The following is an 18,406-nucleotide window of genomic DNA, read 5'->3' on the forward strand; positions in this document are numbered from 1 at the left end:
TCCTGAGTTTTGATATTCCATAGCAGTTGTAAGCTGTGAATTGAGGGCGTATCAGGGTCGGTGTGTGTCCAAGCAAGGTGTTGTGCGCGCGTAGGTGTGCAGTAGAAATGAAAAATGATAGTTTAGAATTGGATTTCCCTCAAGAAAAGAAGAGGTCAGAATATCGAACTCACCAGACATGGGATAACCTAACGTGGGTATACTCACAACAAGCTGCGCCGCAGCCTCCGCAGTCACTGCGTTGCGCAGTCACTGCATCAACATGTAAGTGCACCTCCGGGTGTGCAGAGTTGCCTCTTCACTCCACATGATGTATACACAAGATCAACTCATGTTCAGTCACAAATCCCACTTCCACTGACGTGTACGATCTTGTCATAACTTCCGGTCCAACACAAACATCCTCAGGTATATGACCTAAGGATGTTTTTCACTCATAGCCACCTCAAGGATCAAGGATTGATCCGGGTGCGCATGCACCCAGTACGGGGTGCGCCTCTATACAATGCACGTATCTTCACCCTCACTACGCACCTCTGCTCGCCGATGGCGAGCTTGCCATGGGACTCTTGTTGGCCACTTGTTCAATATGATGACCAGGCCATCACATCTCTTCCTTGCGCATCAGCACGCGTCTCAAGCAGCCATTGGAATGCTTGTCATTCAGCTTGCGGAGTTTCTTATTGAGAGACCATCAGGCTGCTCGCCGATGGCGAGCAGCCGTCACACATGAGTATGACCAGGGATATCCATATGTTAACATGTGTCATTGACAGACGTTGATACTCAAACGAGTTGTTCAATATTTTGACTTTGCAATGCAGAGGGGCATTTTTTGAGGTGCTCGCCATCGGCGAGCACCCCTTCTCTCGCATACTCAGCATTGTCGATTGTAAGACATCATGATGGAGCAATCTAAGGCAAGTGGCACAAGTCATCATTGTACATCTCTCAGTCAGTTGACACAAATATAATATTCTCATTTGCAAATCATGAATTCAATTTGTTCATCTACAATATATATAGGCATTTCTATTTCTCTAGGGCACCACTCAATGTATCCATTGAATTACAACTCCACATCTGGATCCTCGCTATCTGAAGTACACCCATGACCTCCTCCTCCTCGTCCATCGCCAGGACCCTCCTCACTAGATTCTTCTTCCGAACTTTCTTCATTACCGGGTTCCTCCGTCGCTGCTTTCGCTTTGTCCGCTGCCATTCGAGTTTCGTTGGTATGATGAAGGGTATGCCGCCCATTCTCGTTGACTTCAGGATACATACTGCCGCCACCATCCACCGGATTCACTAGCTTTCCTTCAGTAGGTCCCCATAAAGCTCGGAAGGATTGAGTTGCAGGCCCATCCATCAACCACTTCTCCGAATCTTCTAGCTTGACGTGCGGTTGCACCAACCCATTTAATCCGCGGCTCAATCCAGGTCTCTGCATTTCCATCATCAAGTCCAAGGTGAAAGCTTGAGCGATATTCGTAGGATCGAATTTTCGGCTGAAGTACCCAGTTAGTGCAGGCCAATCAATATCATTCCTGAAGTCTCCGTTTTCGGTGATGAATCGTTTGAGAGCCCGGTGCATCAGAGAGTCAAGTCGGTTCCATGCTCGGCATCCGAATACGTGCTTCTTGTCTTCGACGTTGCGCCATCGACGTTCATGTAGAATTGCTGATAAGTTGATTAGCAACGCTGCATCATGTTGAGTCGTATCACGCGTGGTCGGCCAAACGTGGAAAAAAGAGGCAGTTCCGTAGAGAAAAAATAAGGACATGGCCTGAATGGCATCACCTCGAAAGCGTGAAAGGTCGTGATTGATGACTTGTGCTATCTTTCTTTCTTCAGCTTTAGTTTTCGCAACAGTCGTTGACGTGTCTGAGCCTTTGAGCCTCTTGCTGACATTTCTATGCTTCGTGTTAACGAGTTGTCGAAGACAGGTCTGATCTTTCTGAATCGCCTTGAGTTCAGCGATTTCTTGAGCGTTGTTGCCCGTCTTCTTCCTTCTCATGTTCTTCGAATCTTCACGATTATAACAATCGCTTTTGTACACCAACATTGTCCCCACGAGCACTAAGAAGAATTTGGCTTGTAGAGCATTAACACTAGCACTGGCGACTCGGTCCCCTCGGGCATTTCCTTCAGGTTTCATTCTCATACTGATTTGATGATATAACCATCCTACAGTCTGAGACATAGGAATGAACTTCTCAGGAATCATAAACTCTCCATCGTTCCTGATGATAATATCGTCATGTTGGGTTTCGTATGATATGAGAGCAAGACTATCGGCTAAAATGTTGTGTAATATCATGCTGCCATTCTTGATGTCACTTTTGAGTTTAGACACTTCGGTCCACGTCGTAGAATCAGACTTGCGGCAGGACATCGCGTGAAGTGCGCGGAATACTCCGTTCATATCTTTAGTGAACGGGAACATAGAGGATTCCTCGACCAACTCCCAGTTCAGTGATGTCTCGTCGAAGAAGGGATCAAGCGCGGACAGTTGCATGAGAAGAGGGGCTAGGTGTACGAAGAATACAAGTCAGTATGCTGTCCTGCGTGCTCGCCTTCGGCGAGCAAAGGCAACACTCTATGATCACTTACCAGTTTGAATGCGTTTTTCCATCAATGCATGATCATCTACTAGGGATTTGATGTACTCAAGATGAGAAGGGAGGTCTGATTCATCAGGCTTGTCGTCCAGGGATCGTCGATCGAAGGACCACAATTGGATGATGGAGCAGACGTTCGACGTAAGGGCCTCTCCCCAATTGAAGGCGACGTTGATTAACTGATCTCTGAAGTTTCGAATTTCTTGCCCCTCGATAGGTGTCATATCCTTGAGAAGACCTGGGAGAAATGTATAGATCATGTTCGTCAGTATGGCAGATTCTGATTGCTCGCCAATGGCGAGCGGTGGTTATTCATCCATGATTACTCAGGCCACGAGACTGTACCGCTCGCCGATGGCGAGCGTTGGACCAATGAATAGGAGTGAAATGAGATTCATGAGCTGATACGTGGACTTACGCGCTAAGTCAGGTTTTGTTCCCTTGCGGAACATTTCGGGTATGATAACCTTCTTCTGCTCTTCTCCATCTTCCTCATCGTCGTCTTCGACTGGTTTCTTCTTGCCTTTCTTCTGAGGAGGATGAACCACGAGGCCTTCTGCTTCTTTTGAGGTAGATTCGGGTCTTTGAGGCATGTCTTCTTCAGGGACTTCCGCCGGGGTTTGAGTCTTGCGTCTCTTGGTGGACTTGATCCCAATGTCGGCTCTTCCTTCTTGGTTACACTCCACTGCCTCCTTCTCCTCGAAGTCCTTAGTGTTCATCCGCTTCCTCGGAGCATCATGAGCTATGTGAGTTTCTCCTTGTTAGTTCTTGTGTTCTTGATCTCCAGCTTAATCTTTCACTTACCTGTTGCATCACTGGTGCGATTCTTCCGCTTCATCGAGGAACCTTGTGTTTCAAAAAGAATGAGGTTTAGTCAGTTCAACCTCCTACATATAACATATTTAGACTGGTCTTACCTGATGCTTGCTTGTCACTTTCTTCAGGTACTGTATCAGCTCCATCACGTTGACTCTTCTTGACGTTGGTGGTTTCGACGGTTGGCACATATACTGAGGGAACGAAGATGACTTCGGGGTGTTGACTAGTCAGGGTAACCATCAATTCATGCTCAGCTTCAGCCATGGTCTTCAGAAGCTCGTCGAGGCTGCGTTGTAGAACATATAGCTGTTTGTCGATGGCACCGTTTTCAGCTTTCTTCTCTAACTTCTCAACTCTGCTTTTCATTATGTTGTACAATTCGCGGACTACGGTGCCATTGGATTAGCATCATCTCAATGTATATGAATCTACATTTGCTGATCGATTCACTTACCTTCTTCGAACTCTTCTGTAGCTTGCTGGACCTTGACTGATTGCATGGTCTGCGTGGCGGGCTTCTGCGTGGAATTTTCATTCGACATTCATTTGATGTCAGTGTCTCATTCTTTTCAATCATTCTTACTGGATCTCTTGACTTACATCTTCCTCTTTCAATCCTTGGCTCGCGTTCCTCTCGTGTTCAACTTGGGTTTGATCCTGTCATTTAACCATGGTTAGTAAGTCATTTGTCTGCCTCTCATCATAGGCGTTCAGCCTCGTCAGGAATTCATACTCACCTCCTCTCCACTTTCCATGGTCTCATCCCGGATGGCTGGTTCCTCTTGCGCCTATAGCATTTCGTGAAGTAACACAAGTGATCAGCTTATGTCATCATGTGCATGACTCTTGAATTGAACTCACATGGCCCGCCTGTTCCGTCGAATTCGCAGACCCGTCTCCTTCAGTTGTCGTTGCTGGAGCTAGATCTGGTGTATAGGCCTGTTCGGATGTGACGTAAGTCTCCTGCTGATCTGCGCTCGCCATTGGCGAGGAGTGCTACTTGAGCGCTGCACACTTACATCTTTTCCTGGTTTAGAGATACCGCTAATACCCTTCTTGTGAGGTTCGATAGGTGCAAACGTGGTCTGCTAAAGGAGGACTCTGGCTCATCAGTAGCTGTATGTCACAAGTGTAGTGCTCGCCGTTGGCGAGCTGAGGTCAACTTCAACTAACCTCCTGTCCAGATGAAGAGTCTTCTACAATCCTGCGACTTCGTGTATTGTCCTGTGCATTCTGTACGGAGCGGCGTCAGTTTCTTTCCTGTGAATCTAGGTTCTTGTACTCTTTGTTGTTCATTGGCTAACTCACTTTTTTGTTTGTTGTACCATTACCCGTAATGGTTTCGACATCCTGCGGTGTAGGGATGAAACATTGTCAGTCGAAGGCGACGAGTGCTCGCCAATGGCGAGCGTCAATAGATACTGAACATCCTTTTGAGCCTGAGGTGAGTCCGCTGCCAGCTTCCTTCGCCTATTCGATTCGATGACAGTCAGCCTCTCTTCGTCCCTATGTACGTTTGGAGTTGAGGAAAGAGTTACTCACAAGTACCTTCTTTTTTTTGGCCTGCTTGTCCGAAATGATGGCGGCCTTGAACGTCTACAAATCATTCTATCATAAACATGAACCCTCATTGATTGGTTCATCCGTGTGAACTCACCTTGGGGATCTTGCTTGGTTCCGAGGCTTGAACGGGGGTCTTCAGCTTAGGATCAACGATAGCAGGTGCCTGCAAACTTCTCGTCAGTCTTGCCTGGGATTGCTCGCCGTCGGCGAGCAACTGACTACCGCGGATGGAACTCACCTTGCGTGGGGCCATCAAATCATTCACCGGGGCTGCGGCCTTCTTCGAATCAACGTATCGTCGTGAGTTCCTTCTGATCATTCAGCATACAGTTTGATGTCTACTTACAGCTCTGGGTGTCGCTGGAACGCTGGGAGCAGGGGTGAATGGAGCTGTGGTTGATCTGTTACGTTCAGACACCTGGTGATAACCATTTAAATCAGCTTGTTTCATTCATCCAATGCTTATATATTGTTCTTCAAAGCTTACCTCGGTGTCTTTGGAGCTGGAACCTTGCGATTGACGGTTCTTGGCACTGCTTTTGATCTGGTTAAGTTTCATTCGGATGTTAGCTTGTCGTGATCTTAGTCTTTCATTTGTTACTTCAATCGTAGCTGCTCGCCATCGGCGAGCAGGCGGATCGATGCATTTGTTCAAACGCTGATCGAACATTGGGTGAGTGGAAGGTTCAACTTGATGGTTGCCAAGTGATGAGGTGGGAAGTGATGTGATTGGTGTAGACTTCTTGTTGGGAGGTACTTACAGGGTTCATCTTTACTGGTTCTTTTTGGTTTGTTATCCGGTATTTCGGGTCGGGTCGGGTCGGGTATTGTCGGGTCGGGGTACGGGCGGGGTGTGAACGGGTTTACGCACGGATCTGGTTTAGAAAATCGAAAAATCAAAACCTGGACCTGCCTTTCGATCAAAACACAAAGTCCTTATATAGCCTACATTATCATCACGTTAGGTTTCGTGTGCTGCGCGCAGCAGTCACGTGATTACTGCGCCACGTGACTGCTGCGCGCAGCAACTGCGCTTACTAGCTCACTATCGTGAGCTAGTTTGGCGCTGTGCTCGCCGTCGGCGAGCATGGCGTCCAATCAGTGATTGCATGTTCTGACGCGGTCTGCTGAGGTTTGGCAGATGGTCACGAGTCTTCGTCATGTGCCGGTCACTTATACTGTGGCTGAGCATGTCTTGTTACCTCCGGCATGTCCACCGCATCCTTCCCTTTGCTCGCCATCGGCGAGCACACCATTTCGGGCCCATCACTCAGGTAGCCATGGCGCGGATCATCTGTCCATGACGCCTATATTCGAAAGGGCCTGCTCCCGCCATTGGTGTCCGTGTGGTTTGTGCCTAGTCTCATGATGCACCTGCGATGTGGTGTGCCCTTTCTGGACCTTATAATTGCCACTTGAACAAGCAGTTCATCACCTGTCTGCTGGTGTACTTATTGATGGTTGGCACACTGTTATTTAACATGTCATGTCCTCTGGAGTTATATGTGCTGCTCCTTGCAAGCCCTGGGTGTTTGTCCACCATCTCATTGGAATAGCTGCGCAGTGGGCTGCTCCGTGCATGTCTGTGCAGTCAATGAGTATAAACCGGTATATACTCAAAGGATACTCAGGTTTTACTAGTTTGCGGCGGCAAACAGAGGCAATAGTACTGATTATAGTCAACATTACTACCTTGGTGAGTAAACAGATACTCACTCCTGCGTCCCTGGGTGAGACAGGTATGGTGAATTTTACTGTGTTCCATGGGCCAAGGTCACAGTGGTCTGTATATGTACTTAGTATCAGGGGTACTGTGAGGGCCATGGGCAACGGGCAAAAAATACGTACGCAAAACCAGGAATTGCGTACGATGCGTGCTGTCCCGGAGGGCTACGGGGCTCCGCCCCGTAGCTAGGCATTCCAAGGTTTTACCATCCAAAAGCTTGGCATACTCACCTGGAATGCAGTTGGAGGTATTCATGAGTGCATGAGCAAATGACCCAGGCCGGGCTTTGGCCATGGGGTAAAACCATACTGAAGCCTGCGCTTCATCACGACCCGCACGGCCAGCCTCTTGAAATGACTTGTTGACCTCATCATCTCTTGGCATACCAACCAAGAACACATGGCGGACGTGCTTGTAGTTAATACCAGCACCAAAACCACTGGTTGCCACCATGACACATTTGTCAGTCGATTTCCACAACCCAACTTGTTTGCTTCGCTCGTCTTCAGGTATCCGAGAGTTGTACATTGCCACTGGAATGTCCTTGGCCTTGAGTGCATCTGCCATTTCCCCGCATTTGGCGATATTCTCGATGAAGATGATACTGCGATCCCTAGCGTGAAGAGAGGCCTGGGTGACTTTGGGTGATATCTTTTCGGCAATTGGTTTGATGTCATACATGACAGGCTGTAAGGAGAAATGCAGTTCAGGTTGGGCGGTTACTTCACGTTCTTGCACATAATTCCGTATAGAGAATAGGTCTAAAAGATGTCGCTCGTGACCAAGTTGCATGGTGGCAGTCATGAAGATGAAAGGACACTTGGTTGCTCACAGTTTGGCCACCCCACTAGCATAGGCTCGGAATCTCTCGTCATCCTTATAGCAGTGTGCTTCGTCAATGATGATACGGTTGATCTTGTCCAATGTCATTAACTCCTTTCGAAACGCCGGTGTTGCCGCCGCATCAGTGGTAGTGATCACCACTTTGATGCCTTTTGGAATCCTTTCCCCGCCCTTGTAATGTAAGTGAGGGACACCAAGCCTAGCGAATTCGGTAACTGTTTCCTCAACTAATGCAACCAATGGTTGGATGATGACAGTTACACCTTGATTTTCGACCAATGGTGGAAGGGTGTAGGCCAGGGACTTGCCGCTCCCAGTGCGAGCCACTATGAGATAGTCTTCACGCCTGTCGAATACGCCCTTGACCCAGCGTGCTTGGAAAGGGGTGCGAAATGTTGCCTTTTTGTCCTGTGTATATTTGCAAAGCACCTCCATCCATCATCTTCTCTTGTACTGGTGCCACCATATCCGTTTCGAAAACGCTATCAATCTGGAGACAACATGTCAGTCAATAATAGCAGGAAACTTTTAGCTAGGGAGTGGGCTTACACCCCAAAACACATGTGCAGCATTGCTAGTAATTCTGTACTTCAACTCTGAGGTTCGATCTACCTCAAAACCACCTGTTCCACCGTAACGAAAATTAGCTGTTGAACTGTTGTGGCCTCTCTGGCAGTCAAGCATTGCATTCTGCCCACGTAGGGCATTCTCAACTTTGAAGTGGGCATCACTGATAGCCACGGACGCTTGTCGCCATTCACGCACCCCAAGGGAGGCCACACCACCCTCGTGGAAGCGGCGCTTGAGAATACTGGTGAAGTCATCAGTGTCCAGCAACCCTTTGGTGCTGCTAACCCAGAGGTAAGTTGACATCTGAACAGCACGCTCAGGTTCGCCAAGCACCATTAGACCAAAACTGCAAAAACCGTTTTTCATCATCAATCAGTGGTCAGGCTCATAGTGCAAAACCAGAAACATGAAACTCACACTGCTACAGGCCGTATAAAACTGTTCCAAAAGTGCCAAAGCTTGCTATGCGCAGGAGGCAGGAAAGTCATCCGAGGCTTGTTTTTACCCGACATATTTCTTTCCTTGTGATACCAAGAGGTGATAGCAAAAACATTATGTCGCACAAACAAACTACGTGGTGCTACTCGAGTGTTGATCAACAAGGTTCCACTTTCTTCTGTACCTCGGATGGGCTGACCGGATGCCACATGATACAAGAAGTAAAATCGCTCCATCATCCTATCAACCTTCTTTAACCAACTCATCCAAGCAGCATCGTTCCAGATAGACATGTCAGTGGCGGTAATGTCTGTGTCGAGTTTGTCAGACCATGCCTTGTTGAATAATCCATGCAGATCATTTTTGGTAGCCCATTCTTTGAGCAGGTGTAGAGAATACTTCTTGTGAGTCATGTCGGAGTTGGTGAGGTAGTTTGCCCCAGGTCTTGTATCGTCTGGCCGATCACAGTATAAAGCTAGGTCAAACTCAGGAAGCTTGCATCCCTTGACGATATCGTGGAAGTCGACTTCGGCCATCTTGTCTTGCAGCTTGATACAAGAGCGAACACCAGAAATGGTGATTGTTTTGTTGTTGATCTGCAGGGTCTCTTGATGGATGTCAGCCCAGTGAGTTGAATCAGGCATGGTTTCTGACATGTGCACCGAAGTGGCCAGGTGCATCAGCTGACGTAGGATGTTAAAAGGGGCAGATGCACCCTTGTACAAAAACTTGAACTTTCGAAAGTCGTCCTTCCCCGGAGAGTCAGGGTCCTCGTCAGGATTGAATGCAGGTTGTTCCGCAGCTTGCTGAAGAAACTGTTCTGCAAAGGCAAGCCGGACCCCATACTGAATAGCCGCTATTTGACGTGTGAAGTCGTCTGGCTGGCCATATGATTCATCCTTCTTCAACAAGGAGCGCGCCACAAATTGACAGGCCGGAAGCCAGTATTGACAGTCGGCAGCACTGCAGTACATTTGGAATAATGAGCATAGCAAGGCTGAGACTTGTGAGCAAATGGGATTGTCCAAAGTTGCAGGAGCACGTTCTTCATCCTCGGCAGCTGAGTCGGCAGGGAGGACTGCACTGACAGAATGATGTAGCGCCCTTAGTTGATTTTTTTGAACGGTGTATAGGCGGGTGTTGGTGTCAGTTGGTCGAAGTGTCTCGTCAATCAGATAACACATAAAGCGCGCTATAGTTGTTGCATATTTTGTGACAGTGGACATCTCCTGCAGAGGCATCAATCCTTTGTTGTCCTCCACATCACTGAGAACAAATTGCTCATGTGAGTAAGTTTGCAAGATATAAACTGATCAACTGAGGCTTACCTAGTCTCCGCTGTGCAGTGTCTCTTCAGAAGCTGGCCGGTTTTGTGAAGCCGTTTCATTGTTGCATTGATCCACAGACTGATGTAAGGTGCCATTGCTAGTACATACTTATCTGTGTCTGAGGGGATCATGAGGTCCTTGATTGTATGACCACTTTCAACGAGTCCACTGATGTAATCGTGGATACCGGAAACATACAACCAGTTGGCCATTTCTTTGACATTTGTTGGATCGGGAACGAGTTGAGAGTCTGCAACGTGTTGTTTCAGTTTCTCTAGCAGACGGTCCACCGTGTCAGAATGCTGTGGGGCCTCTTCGTGGTCGACCTCCATGGTGTCCACGGATTGGTTTACGAGGTGTGGACGCCGGATGTAAGACAGAACAGGGAAGAAATGAGTACGATTATGGCTGTACAAGGTCTGACATTTGTTGTCATGAGTGTGCTGTGATGGAGAGATGCCTGGAAAAGGAAACCACCAGATGAGTTGATGAACATACCACTGGACCAAGTGAACTGACCAGGATGATCAACACTGAAGTGATTCTTAACAGTTTTTTCACAGGGCCAACACCGGTCGCACAGGTCACATCGGATACCGTCGTAGATGATCAGTGCCTCAAGAGGCTCGCAGGGCTTTCCTTCTATGTAGTCCAAAGGTAAGGGGCCTTGATTAACCTCTTCCACATAGCTGCTCAAGTCTGCCAAGACCTCAGATCTCTTCAACGACATTGTTCCGATATGTTTGCCCACATGAGACGAAATTTCGGTTGGGGGGATACCCTTGTGGCATTTGACGCATATGAGAATATGGCAGCGCTTGTTCCACACCAGGCCATACTTCAATAGAGTGTCGTCACCTGCAAGAGGACATCAGTGTGTTTCGATGGCCCACAGAGATATGGCTTACATTGAATCTCCAATCCCTCCGGCACCACTGTATTGAGAGATTCGACCGCGGACACAGGTGTAACGTCCTGAACCTCATTATACTTGCAAGTCTTGACGTGCTTTATCATGTACCTCGCATTCTGATGATTGTATTTGCAACTACCCAAAGGACACCAAAACTTCTCATCATTCTTACGAGTCACCTTTAGTGATTCTTGATGCATAGTCGTCACAGAGACATCTTTTTGATGCATGATCCTACGATGTTCAGTGAGCTGAGAGGTTTCTTTGAAAGTGACCTCACAAGCCACACAGCTGTGGACAGCTACTGATTGTGCTACATTGGCCACATCCACTGTGTCTGTAACATCCATGGCACTGCTCTTCTGGAAAAGCCCCCAACATGTCAGAATCCGAGCACACAGCAGGACCGCCGAAAATCCATTTCGGCGGCCTCAAGGTAATTTAAATGAACCCACTGTATTAACCCAAGATCAGTTGAGCTTGATGCCAAGGAAATGATTGTCAGGTGCACAATTAGTGTACAGTCAAACCTTGATCTATGCAACACACTTGTGCAATCAGTGTAGCTATCAGAAGAGGGGCAGGGCCGCCGGAAAAGCTTTTCGGCGGCCCGACAAATGTCACAACAACGTCAGCTGTCAGATGAGCAAGTGTCACGGAAATAGAAGTCACTCACAAGGCTGAGCGCTCTGGATGTAGTGTCCAGATGTCACAGGTCTGTGACAGGGGGTATGACAGGTGAGTGAAAGACAAGAGACAGGCCCGTGACAGACTTGTCAAGAATATTCAAGAAGAGGGGGCAAAAGGACCCTCATGTATTTAAGATAACGGGAGAAAACATTTATCACAACTCCTGGGGGCAACAACCGGCAAATCTCGGGACCAGGCCAAGTTGTGGGTGCTGCGGATCACGTGATCCGCAGGCGCTGCGGCCGCAGCAGCAAGTCAAAATGAAGAAGTTTGGTATTCACTGAATGTGGCCGCACCTTTACAAAGTTGACACATTTGTCTTGGGGTTCAAATGATGAGGTACACCCTGACAGCAAATTAATCTCACCCACATGTGGTTGTATAAGAATTTGATCCAATAGGAGTATGTAATGGGATAATGTGAAATATTCCAGTGAAATGTGATCAGAGGTGACACATGACGTGACATATTTATCATCAGAGCTCAAGATGCACAACAGCAGCATAGTCAATAAAATCATACTGGATAACCTGTATACTCACATGAATGATCCTGATCTTTCTTCACCAGGCCGCCGGAAAAGGAATCCGGCGGCCATGCAGTTTGACCACCTCCATCATTGTATCATAGCTCTGAATACACAACGATGGAGAACCCAAGAAAGATGATAATGTGAAGTGAGATGGGTGTGAGTGATGGATTGATGAGCAGAAGTAATCAGACAGTACATTGCAGTGGAGGTCGGACACATTATTGGGCCACTAACCACACCCATCTCAGCTATGTATATGAGCACAATCAACAACATGACTAAGTTGAGCGGCCTAGGCCGCTTGGAAAAGTCTATCAGCCTTCACTGGATGCAGAGATACAATTCATCATGAATTACAGGGATTATGAAAGGAATCCGTCACCGCCGGAAAAAAGAAATGGCGGCCAGCCAATAGTCTGAACATTGAAAAGCCAAAGAAGCAATGTGCCATCAGCATTGCATTCTCTTCACACGGCAGGGAACTGGAAACAGTGGACACAGTATGGGCCAGGTACTAATACCCATACACAAATAGCAACAGTCTCTTCATTGAGAAAAGAAAAAGAGCATGGACCGCCAAAAAACAAAGAAGGCGGCCTCTCAGACACTGAAGAAACATAAACATGACAAAAACCCCAACTGGAAACAGTGGACACAGTATGGGCCAGGTACTAATACCCATACACAAATAGCAACAGTCTCTTCATTGAGAAAAGAAAAAGAGCATGGACCGCCGAAAAACAAAAAAGGCGGCCTCTCAGACACTGAAGAAACATAAACATGTCAAAATTGGAGGAACAAATCATTGAGCATACAACATGAAGAGCTAATGAAACTCGAGCTCTACTCCTCTTCCTGTTCACTTTCTTCCTCACCATCACCCACAGATTTTTCAGATCCTCCATCATCATCATCGAGTACCTCTTGGGGTCCAGGTGCATTTGAGCCTGACTGCTCAGCAGGAGGACCTCTCATAAAGCCACCTCCAGGTCCCAAATTTACATCAACAGCTTGAGTGTTGCGCTTGACCGCCTTAGGCGGTCCTTCAGTCGGACCAAAGATGCGGCGGAATGATTCTGAATGAGGGGCATATGGATCCCAATCCTGCTTGGTCTTGCTCTTGATGTCAACTTCGTTCACCACCAGACCATTGATACCTCTACTACATTTAGGCGCACCAAATTCAGTAAATAAGTCTAAGGTAAAAAGCTTAGCTATAACAGGAAAATCAAATTCTTGAGTAAAGATTGAAGTCATTTGAGGCCACCTGATATCTGTAGCAAATTTGTGACCATTCATGAACTTTCGTAAAACACAATAAACATGATTGTCAAGTCTGGCCCATGCTCTATCTCCAAACACATGCTTTCTTGGGGGTTTAGCTTTACCCTTTTGATCCATGAACATAGTTGATAACATGATTAATCTCACAGCCTCATGCATGTTTTGATCTTTGAACCTTGTCCATACGTGAATTAATCCTGAGGTGCCGAATGTGAGGAATAGGGCTAGAGATTGGAGTGCTTCTTTTCGAAGTAGTGAGAGATCGAGGCTTACTTCTTTCGTGCTGACTTGTAATTGACCATCATTTTGAATAAGTTCAGTGGAGGCTGCTGGAGGGGCTGTAATCTTCTTAGATGTCTTCGACTTCTTCATCAAAATAATTTTGTTCTTGACATTAGCTCTGACTAATTGATTTAAGCAAGTTAATTCCGATGTTTTCTTCTTGTAATCAGCTAATTCCTCCCCAGACATGCCTCTCTGTTCAGCTAAAACACATTCTGCATTGTACATATGAGACTCATACACCATCATGATACCTAGTAAAACTAAGAAATAACGTCGTTGTAAGGCAGCCAAGTCCCGCTTAGAAGTCTTGATCTTTCTATCGGATTCCTCAGGATCCGTGTTCATGACTATTTGCTGATAAATCCACCCGCAAGCTTGAGAGAATGGTACGAATTCTTCAGGTACTGCTAAATCCCCTTCGACTTCTATTTCAATATTGTCATGAATAGTGGAAGATGAAATATGTTGTAAACCTTGATTGTAAATAGTACGAATTGAAGTGTAACCGTCCCTGATTTGCTTGAGGAGCGTAGGTTCGTCAGTCCAGTCAGTAGATGTGTCAAATCTACAACACATGCCATGTAGAGCGCGGAAAAGCCCGTTGGTCTTGTCCCAGACGTAGTTTTTGGACTTCGAGATAAGATCCCACTTCAGGAGTTCAGGCGCAAAGTACGGATCTTGAGAAGAGACTTGCATAAGCCTAGGAGCTAAGGTTCAATCAATGGTCAGTGATCTGGAAGGAAATATCAGAATATATATACGGAAACACTCACCACCTTTGAGATGCCAGAGGAACTCATCATCTTCTCCAAAGGACTTCATCATCAATATATGAGGCTCTAGATCCTCGAATGTGGGCTTGCCGTGTTCAGTTGCAGAATCATAGCTCCATCTACATAACAGGAATTTGACAGGCTGACTGAGTGTTTCACCCCAGTTGAATGAGTTGTTGGTGATCTTCTTTTCCATCCTTTCTATAAACTCAGCTTCCACTTGAGTAATTGATGTCGTGATTTCTACAAATAAGCAAGGACCATTGATCAGTATGATGCGCGGCACGTAATTAGCACAAAGGATGAGTAAGAAACAGTTAAAGATAGAGAATAATGACAGATGTGATGCCGCTGTCAATTGTATTAGGCGGTCACTTTCTTAATAATGATATATCAATGAAGGGAGGACCGCCGGAATAGAAAAAAGGCGGCCACGCTCTCAGCTCATAGCAGATGAGTCACAAATAATGCTGTGCCAGAGATAACATGCTCAGGTTCGGATGCGGTCCGGTGTGAATGTAGGATAGGTAATATGAATGAAAGCAGCTGCCGGAATTGAAAAAAGGCGGCCAACCAACGTAACCAATGTCCTTGATAGAAATCACAGGAAAATGATATAGGTGCCGCCGGAAAGAGAAAAAGGCGGCCGATATGAAGGAGGATACAGATTGAATGCAAAGCTCACCTGTGATGTCGACATTCTTCCTCGCGTAGATGCAGAATTTGCTTTCAGGCATCTTATAAACACTAGGTTTCTTGGGCTTTTCCCCAGTACCACTTTTCTTCGCCTTCTTGATAGCCTTTGCTTCTACAACCTCCTCCTTTTTGCTGGTAGACTGAGCTAGCTTAGGATCATCCGCTTCAGTAACGAATTCGGAACTCTTAGGGTCTTGTCGAGGTTTCTTGGCAGGGCGCTTCTTCTCATTGTCGTCTGATGAATCTTCTCCTTCTTCCGCTTCCAAGTCAAGGAACATGCTGGGATTCACTGTGGTGGCAACAGCTGCAAAAAAGAACCAGATGTTAGTTCCAATCAATGATCAATGAAAGGGTGGTCAACATTACATTTAGCCTTCCCCATTGGTACTTTACGCTTCGTGGCCACGTTTTGACCACGTTTCGGAGTAGGATCAGGTACCACGATTAAGGCAGAGGTGATTTGAATGTCGGGGTCATTTTTGGAAATGAGGCGGTCCAGCTCTCGTCCTTTAGTGTCCAAAGAAAATTTAACCCTAGCCAGAGATCCAGTCAAATCTTCTACCTCTCCTTCAATACCTTGCTTGTCTTCATCGACACCTTCTTCCTTCATGGCAGTTTTGAGACGATGGTAAGTTCTGGCCACTAAAAGACCTTTTATCAGTCATGACACCTTCATTTGAGTCCAATCAGATGACTTACTCTTCGCATATTGAGCGCGTTTGAGCTCTATGAGTTGGTCTCGAGTCAGGCTACCCTCGTCAACTTGGGATTCTCCCTGAGATATCAAGTATCAGCATAAGATACAAAGAAACTCAAGACGCAATTACTTACTCGAGTTGCATCAGTGGAGTCATCCTTCTTGAAATGAAGATCCTTCAAGGCGCCGCCTCCTTCCACCATGATGCTGTCCAAAAACTGCATTGCCTGTGTGTCAAATTCAAGTGACTAAACATGAACTTGAGGCTCACTTACAGCATTGAGCTCCGTGGTCTTCTCTTTTGTGGATGGTTGAGCCTGAATTGTCAAAGCAATACATGTTGAGTTATCTTTCAATGAATGTTGTCAAAGAGAAGTACTCACGTCCTTTTCGACAGAGTCCTTGGCAGCCCGTGGTTTAGGTCCTTCGACAGCAGGACTCAACTTGTATAAGAATAGGATTAGTCAGTGCGAGTTGATACAACTCTGATAATGTCTGTACATACCTTTTCCGCTGCTTCTTCTACAGGGGGCGCTGACGTGCTGCGTTCAGCCTCTCATGAAGTGGAGTCATCAACCTGATGATTCAATAAGAGATTAGTCAGTCATTATTGCTGAATTAGATTTCATCCGAACTGTGATCATGTACTCACCTGTTTGTTGTTTGCTCCACCTAACACACTTGGGTCTATGTGTTGAGACTCCGTCAGCGCCAACTCTGTAGCCTGATGGTTTGATTCGAGAGGAATAAGAGTGAGGAAGGTCAGCCTCAGATTGTATAGATAAGAGGTTTAGGCCGCCGAATTATGTTTTTGGCGGCCTCCAACGTCACTACTTACCTCAGGTCTGATGGTTGGTTCCGAAAGGGATTCGATGGGTGAATTACCTGCCTGCATGATTGACGAGCTGTTGGTAAAGTGATTAAACATACACATAAGGTCAGCTGTCTATTAGCACGTGTTAATATGAGTTTGAATGTGATTGAGGCCGCCGGAATTCGGAATCGGCGGCCATGGAATGTATGAGGGCTTACTTATGTTTGTTTTTGGAAGTTTGATGAGTTCGGATTGGTTTGGATGTTTGGCTGAACAGATGTAATAAAGAAAATCAATTCCAAGTCAGTGACCGCCGGAAAATGAAAACGGCGGTAGTGAATTCTTCAAGAAGTAATGGATTAAGTAACTTGATTGAGGGTATGAACGTCTTGAGGTTTGGTGGATGATGATGCAGTGAATGGTGAGGTGGGAATTGGAGTGAAGTGAGGATTTCGAAATGAAAGACAAGATGCCTGGAGGACCAGAGGAAGAGTACTCACAGGGCACGGGGCTCGGGTCGGGTCGGGTCGGGTACGGTACACGGGTCGGATTTGAAAAATACTAGCAAGGATGACTAGGGGTTGGTCAAGACCAGGTTGACCTGAATTTATAGTCGAAATTGGAGTCACTAGGTTAGGGCTAGAATGTGAGTATCACTATTGTGGTTCCCCTGCTGCGCAGCTGCGGCTGCGCACGTGAGCTAGGGAGCATAGCTGTGACACGGGTCCGGACCCGGTCCCGCAGGCAATACCGGTTCCGGGTTGTCCTGCGTCTTCATTTTCTGTGCTTGAATGTAGCGGCCGCCGGAAATGCAAAACGGCGGCCATTGCTGTGTTTTGCTGATTCAAGGTATGGTTAAATACCCATTGGGCCGCCGGAAATTGATTTCCGGCGGCCCATCCCTTCTGAGCCTTGGCTATCCTTGTGGAATTCAGCTATTCCATGTGTCACCCACTTCCTGACCTACAGTTTGGGTGATTGTGACCTCTTTCTCAACCTGAAGAGTAAGTTGTTGCTTCTTTGAGAGTATTGTGGGTCAATCTCCAGCTGACATTGCATCAGTAATTTGTTGAAGGGTTATTGAGGGTTCTATACAATTATGCACTTCAATAAACAAGCAGTTCGAGGATGTGGTATTGGGTAACTTGGAATCACGAGGTGAGGGATACAGCAAGGCACAGCTGGCCGTTTTATTGAATGCTTCACAAGCAGTACAATATGTTGAAATTGCAGACTATAAGACATGAAGTATAATCGTACTTCATGTAGATGAGGCATTTGTCAGGGAAGGTTCTACAATTCACATAAGAGAAGATGACCCACACGTACCAAGGCATATGAGTTTGGACTTGACAGCAGGTGATTTGATACAAGCGCTGGAAATACAATTCTATTGAGGTGAATTCTGAAATTGATGAGGAAGGTGATGTATTCTATGTCATGATTTGCTTTGGTTCAAGAAAGTGTATTTCATGCAACTGGCCATGCATTAGCATACTAGTTGATATATCGTTGATTATTAATGTAGATTGCCTTTTGTCATTCAGTTCTTGCAAGGCTAAACAATCCAGAGTGAGGTGTGTAATATGTTGCAGTCATTATGAATTTGATATACACATAGGGTATATCAGATGTGCAGGGATGAGCTCGCCCCCAATAAACCAATGAATGGGTATATACATTACACATATCAGTACTTGTTCACTTGCCTTGCAATTGAGTGAGGGGGTGAGCTCTTAAGTTACAAATACATAATGTGTAGTTGTGTTGTGTAGGTGTTGTGATGTGTGATGCAATGTGGAAATACATTATG

General features: G+C 46.4%; 2 protein-coding genes across 2 annotated transcripts; both read right to left on the bottom strand.

The window, feature by feature from the left end:
• Window positions 1-1,069: 1,069 nt before the first annotated feature.
• MELLADRAFT_67208 (uncharacterized protein) lies at window positions 1,070-6,092 on the bottom strand (the record flags this gene model as incomplete). Its single annotated transcript, XM_007415543.1, has 18 exons — window positions 1,070-2,529; window positions 2,614-2,859; window positions 3,040-3,363; window positions 3,426-3,467; window positions 3,539-3,826; window positions 3,895-3,958; window positions 4,041-4,097; window positions 4,178-4,228; window positions 4,302-4,379; window positions 4,460-4,525; window positions 4,614-4,644; window positions 4,749-4,936; window positions 4,983-5,036; window positions 5,098-5,283; window positions 5,350-5,421; window positions 5,491-5,693; window positions 5,765-5,912; window positions 6,042-6,092. 18 exons carry the CDS (start codon window positions 6,090-6,092, stop codon window positions 1,070-1,072), a joined length of 3,609 nt encoding a protein of 1,202 aa, XP_007415605.1.
• A 6,795-nt stretch (window positions 6,093-12,887) lies between these two features.
• MELLADRAFT_67210 (uncharacterized protein) lies at window positions 12,888-17,420 on the bottom strand (the record flags this gene model as incomplete). The annotated part of the gene is made up of 14 exons (XM_007415542.1): window positions 12,888-14,320; window positions 14,387-14,737; window positions 15,072-15,386; window positions 15,449-15,724; window positions 15,782-15,857; window positions 15,914-16,006; window positions 16,055-16,096; window positions 16,163-16,222; window positions 16,285-16,332; window positions 16,432-16,503; window positions 16,618-16,684; window positions 16,812-16,862; window positions 17,094-17,167; window positions 17,289-17,420. The coding sequence occupies 14 exons, from the start codon at window positions 17,418-17,420 to the stop codon at window positions 12,888-12,890; spliced, it is 3,090 nt and encodes a 1,029-aa protein (XP_007415604.1).
• Window positions 17,421-18,406: the final 986 nt, after the last annotated feature.

Source organism: Melampsora larici-populina, assembly GCF_000204055.1.
Source record: "Melampsora larici-populina 98AG31 unplaced genomic scaffold MELLAscaffold_51, whole genome shotgun sequence".
Classification (NCBI taxonomy): domain Eukaryota; kingdom Fungi; phylum Basidiomycota; class Pucciniomycetes; order Pucciniales; family Melampsoraceae; genus Melampsora; species Melampsora laricis-populina.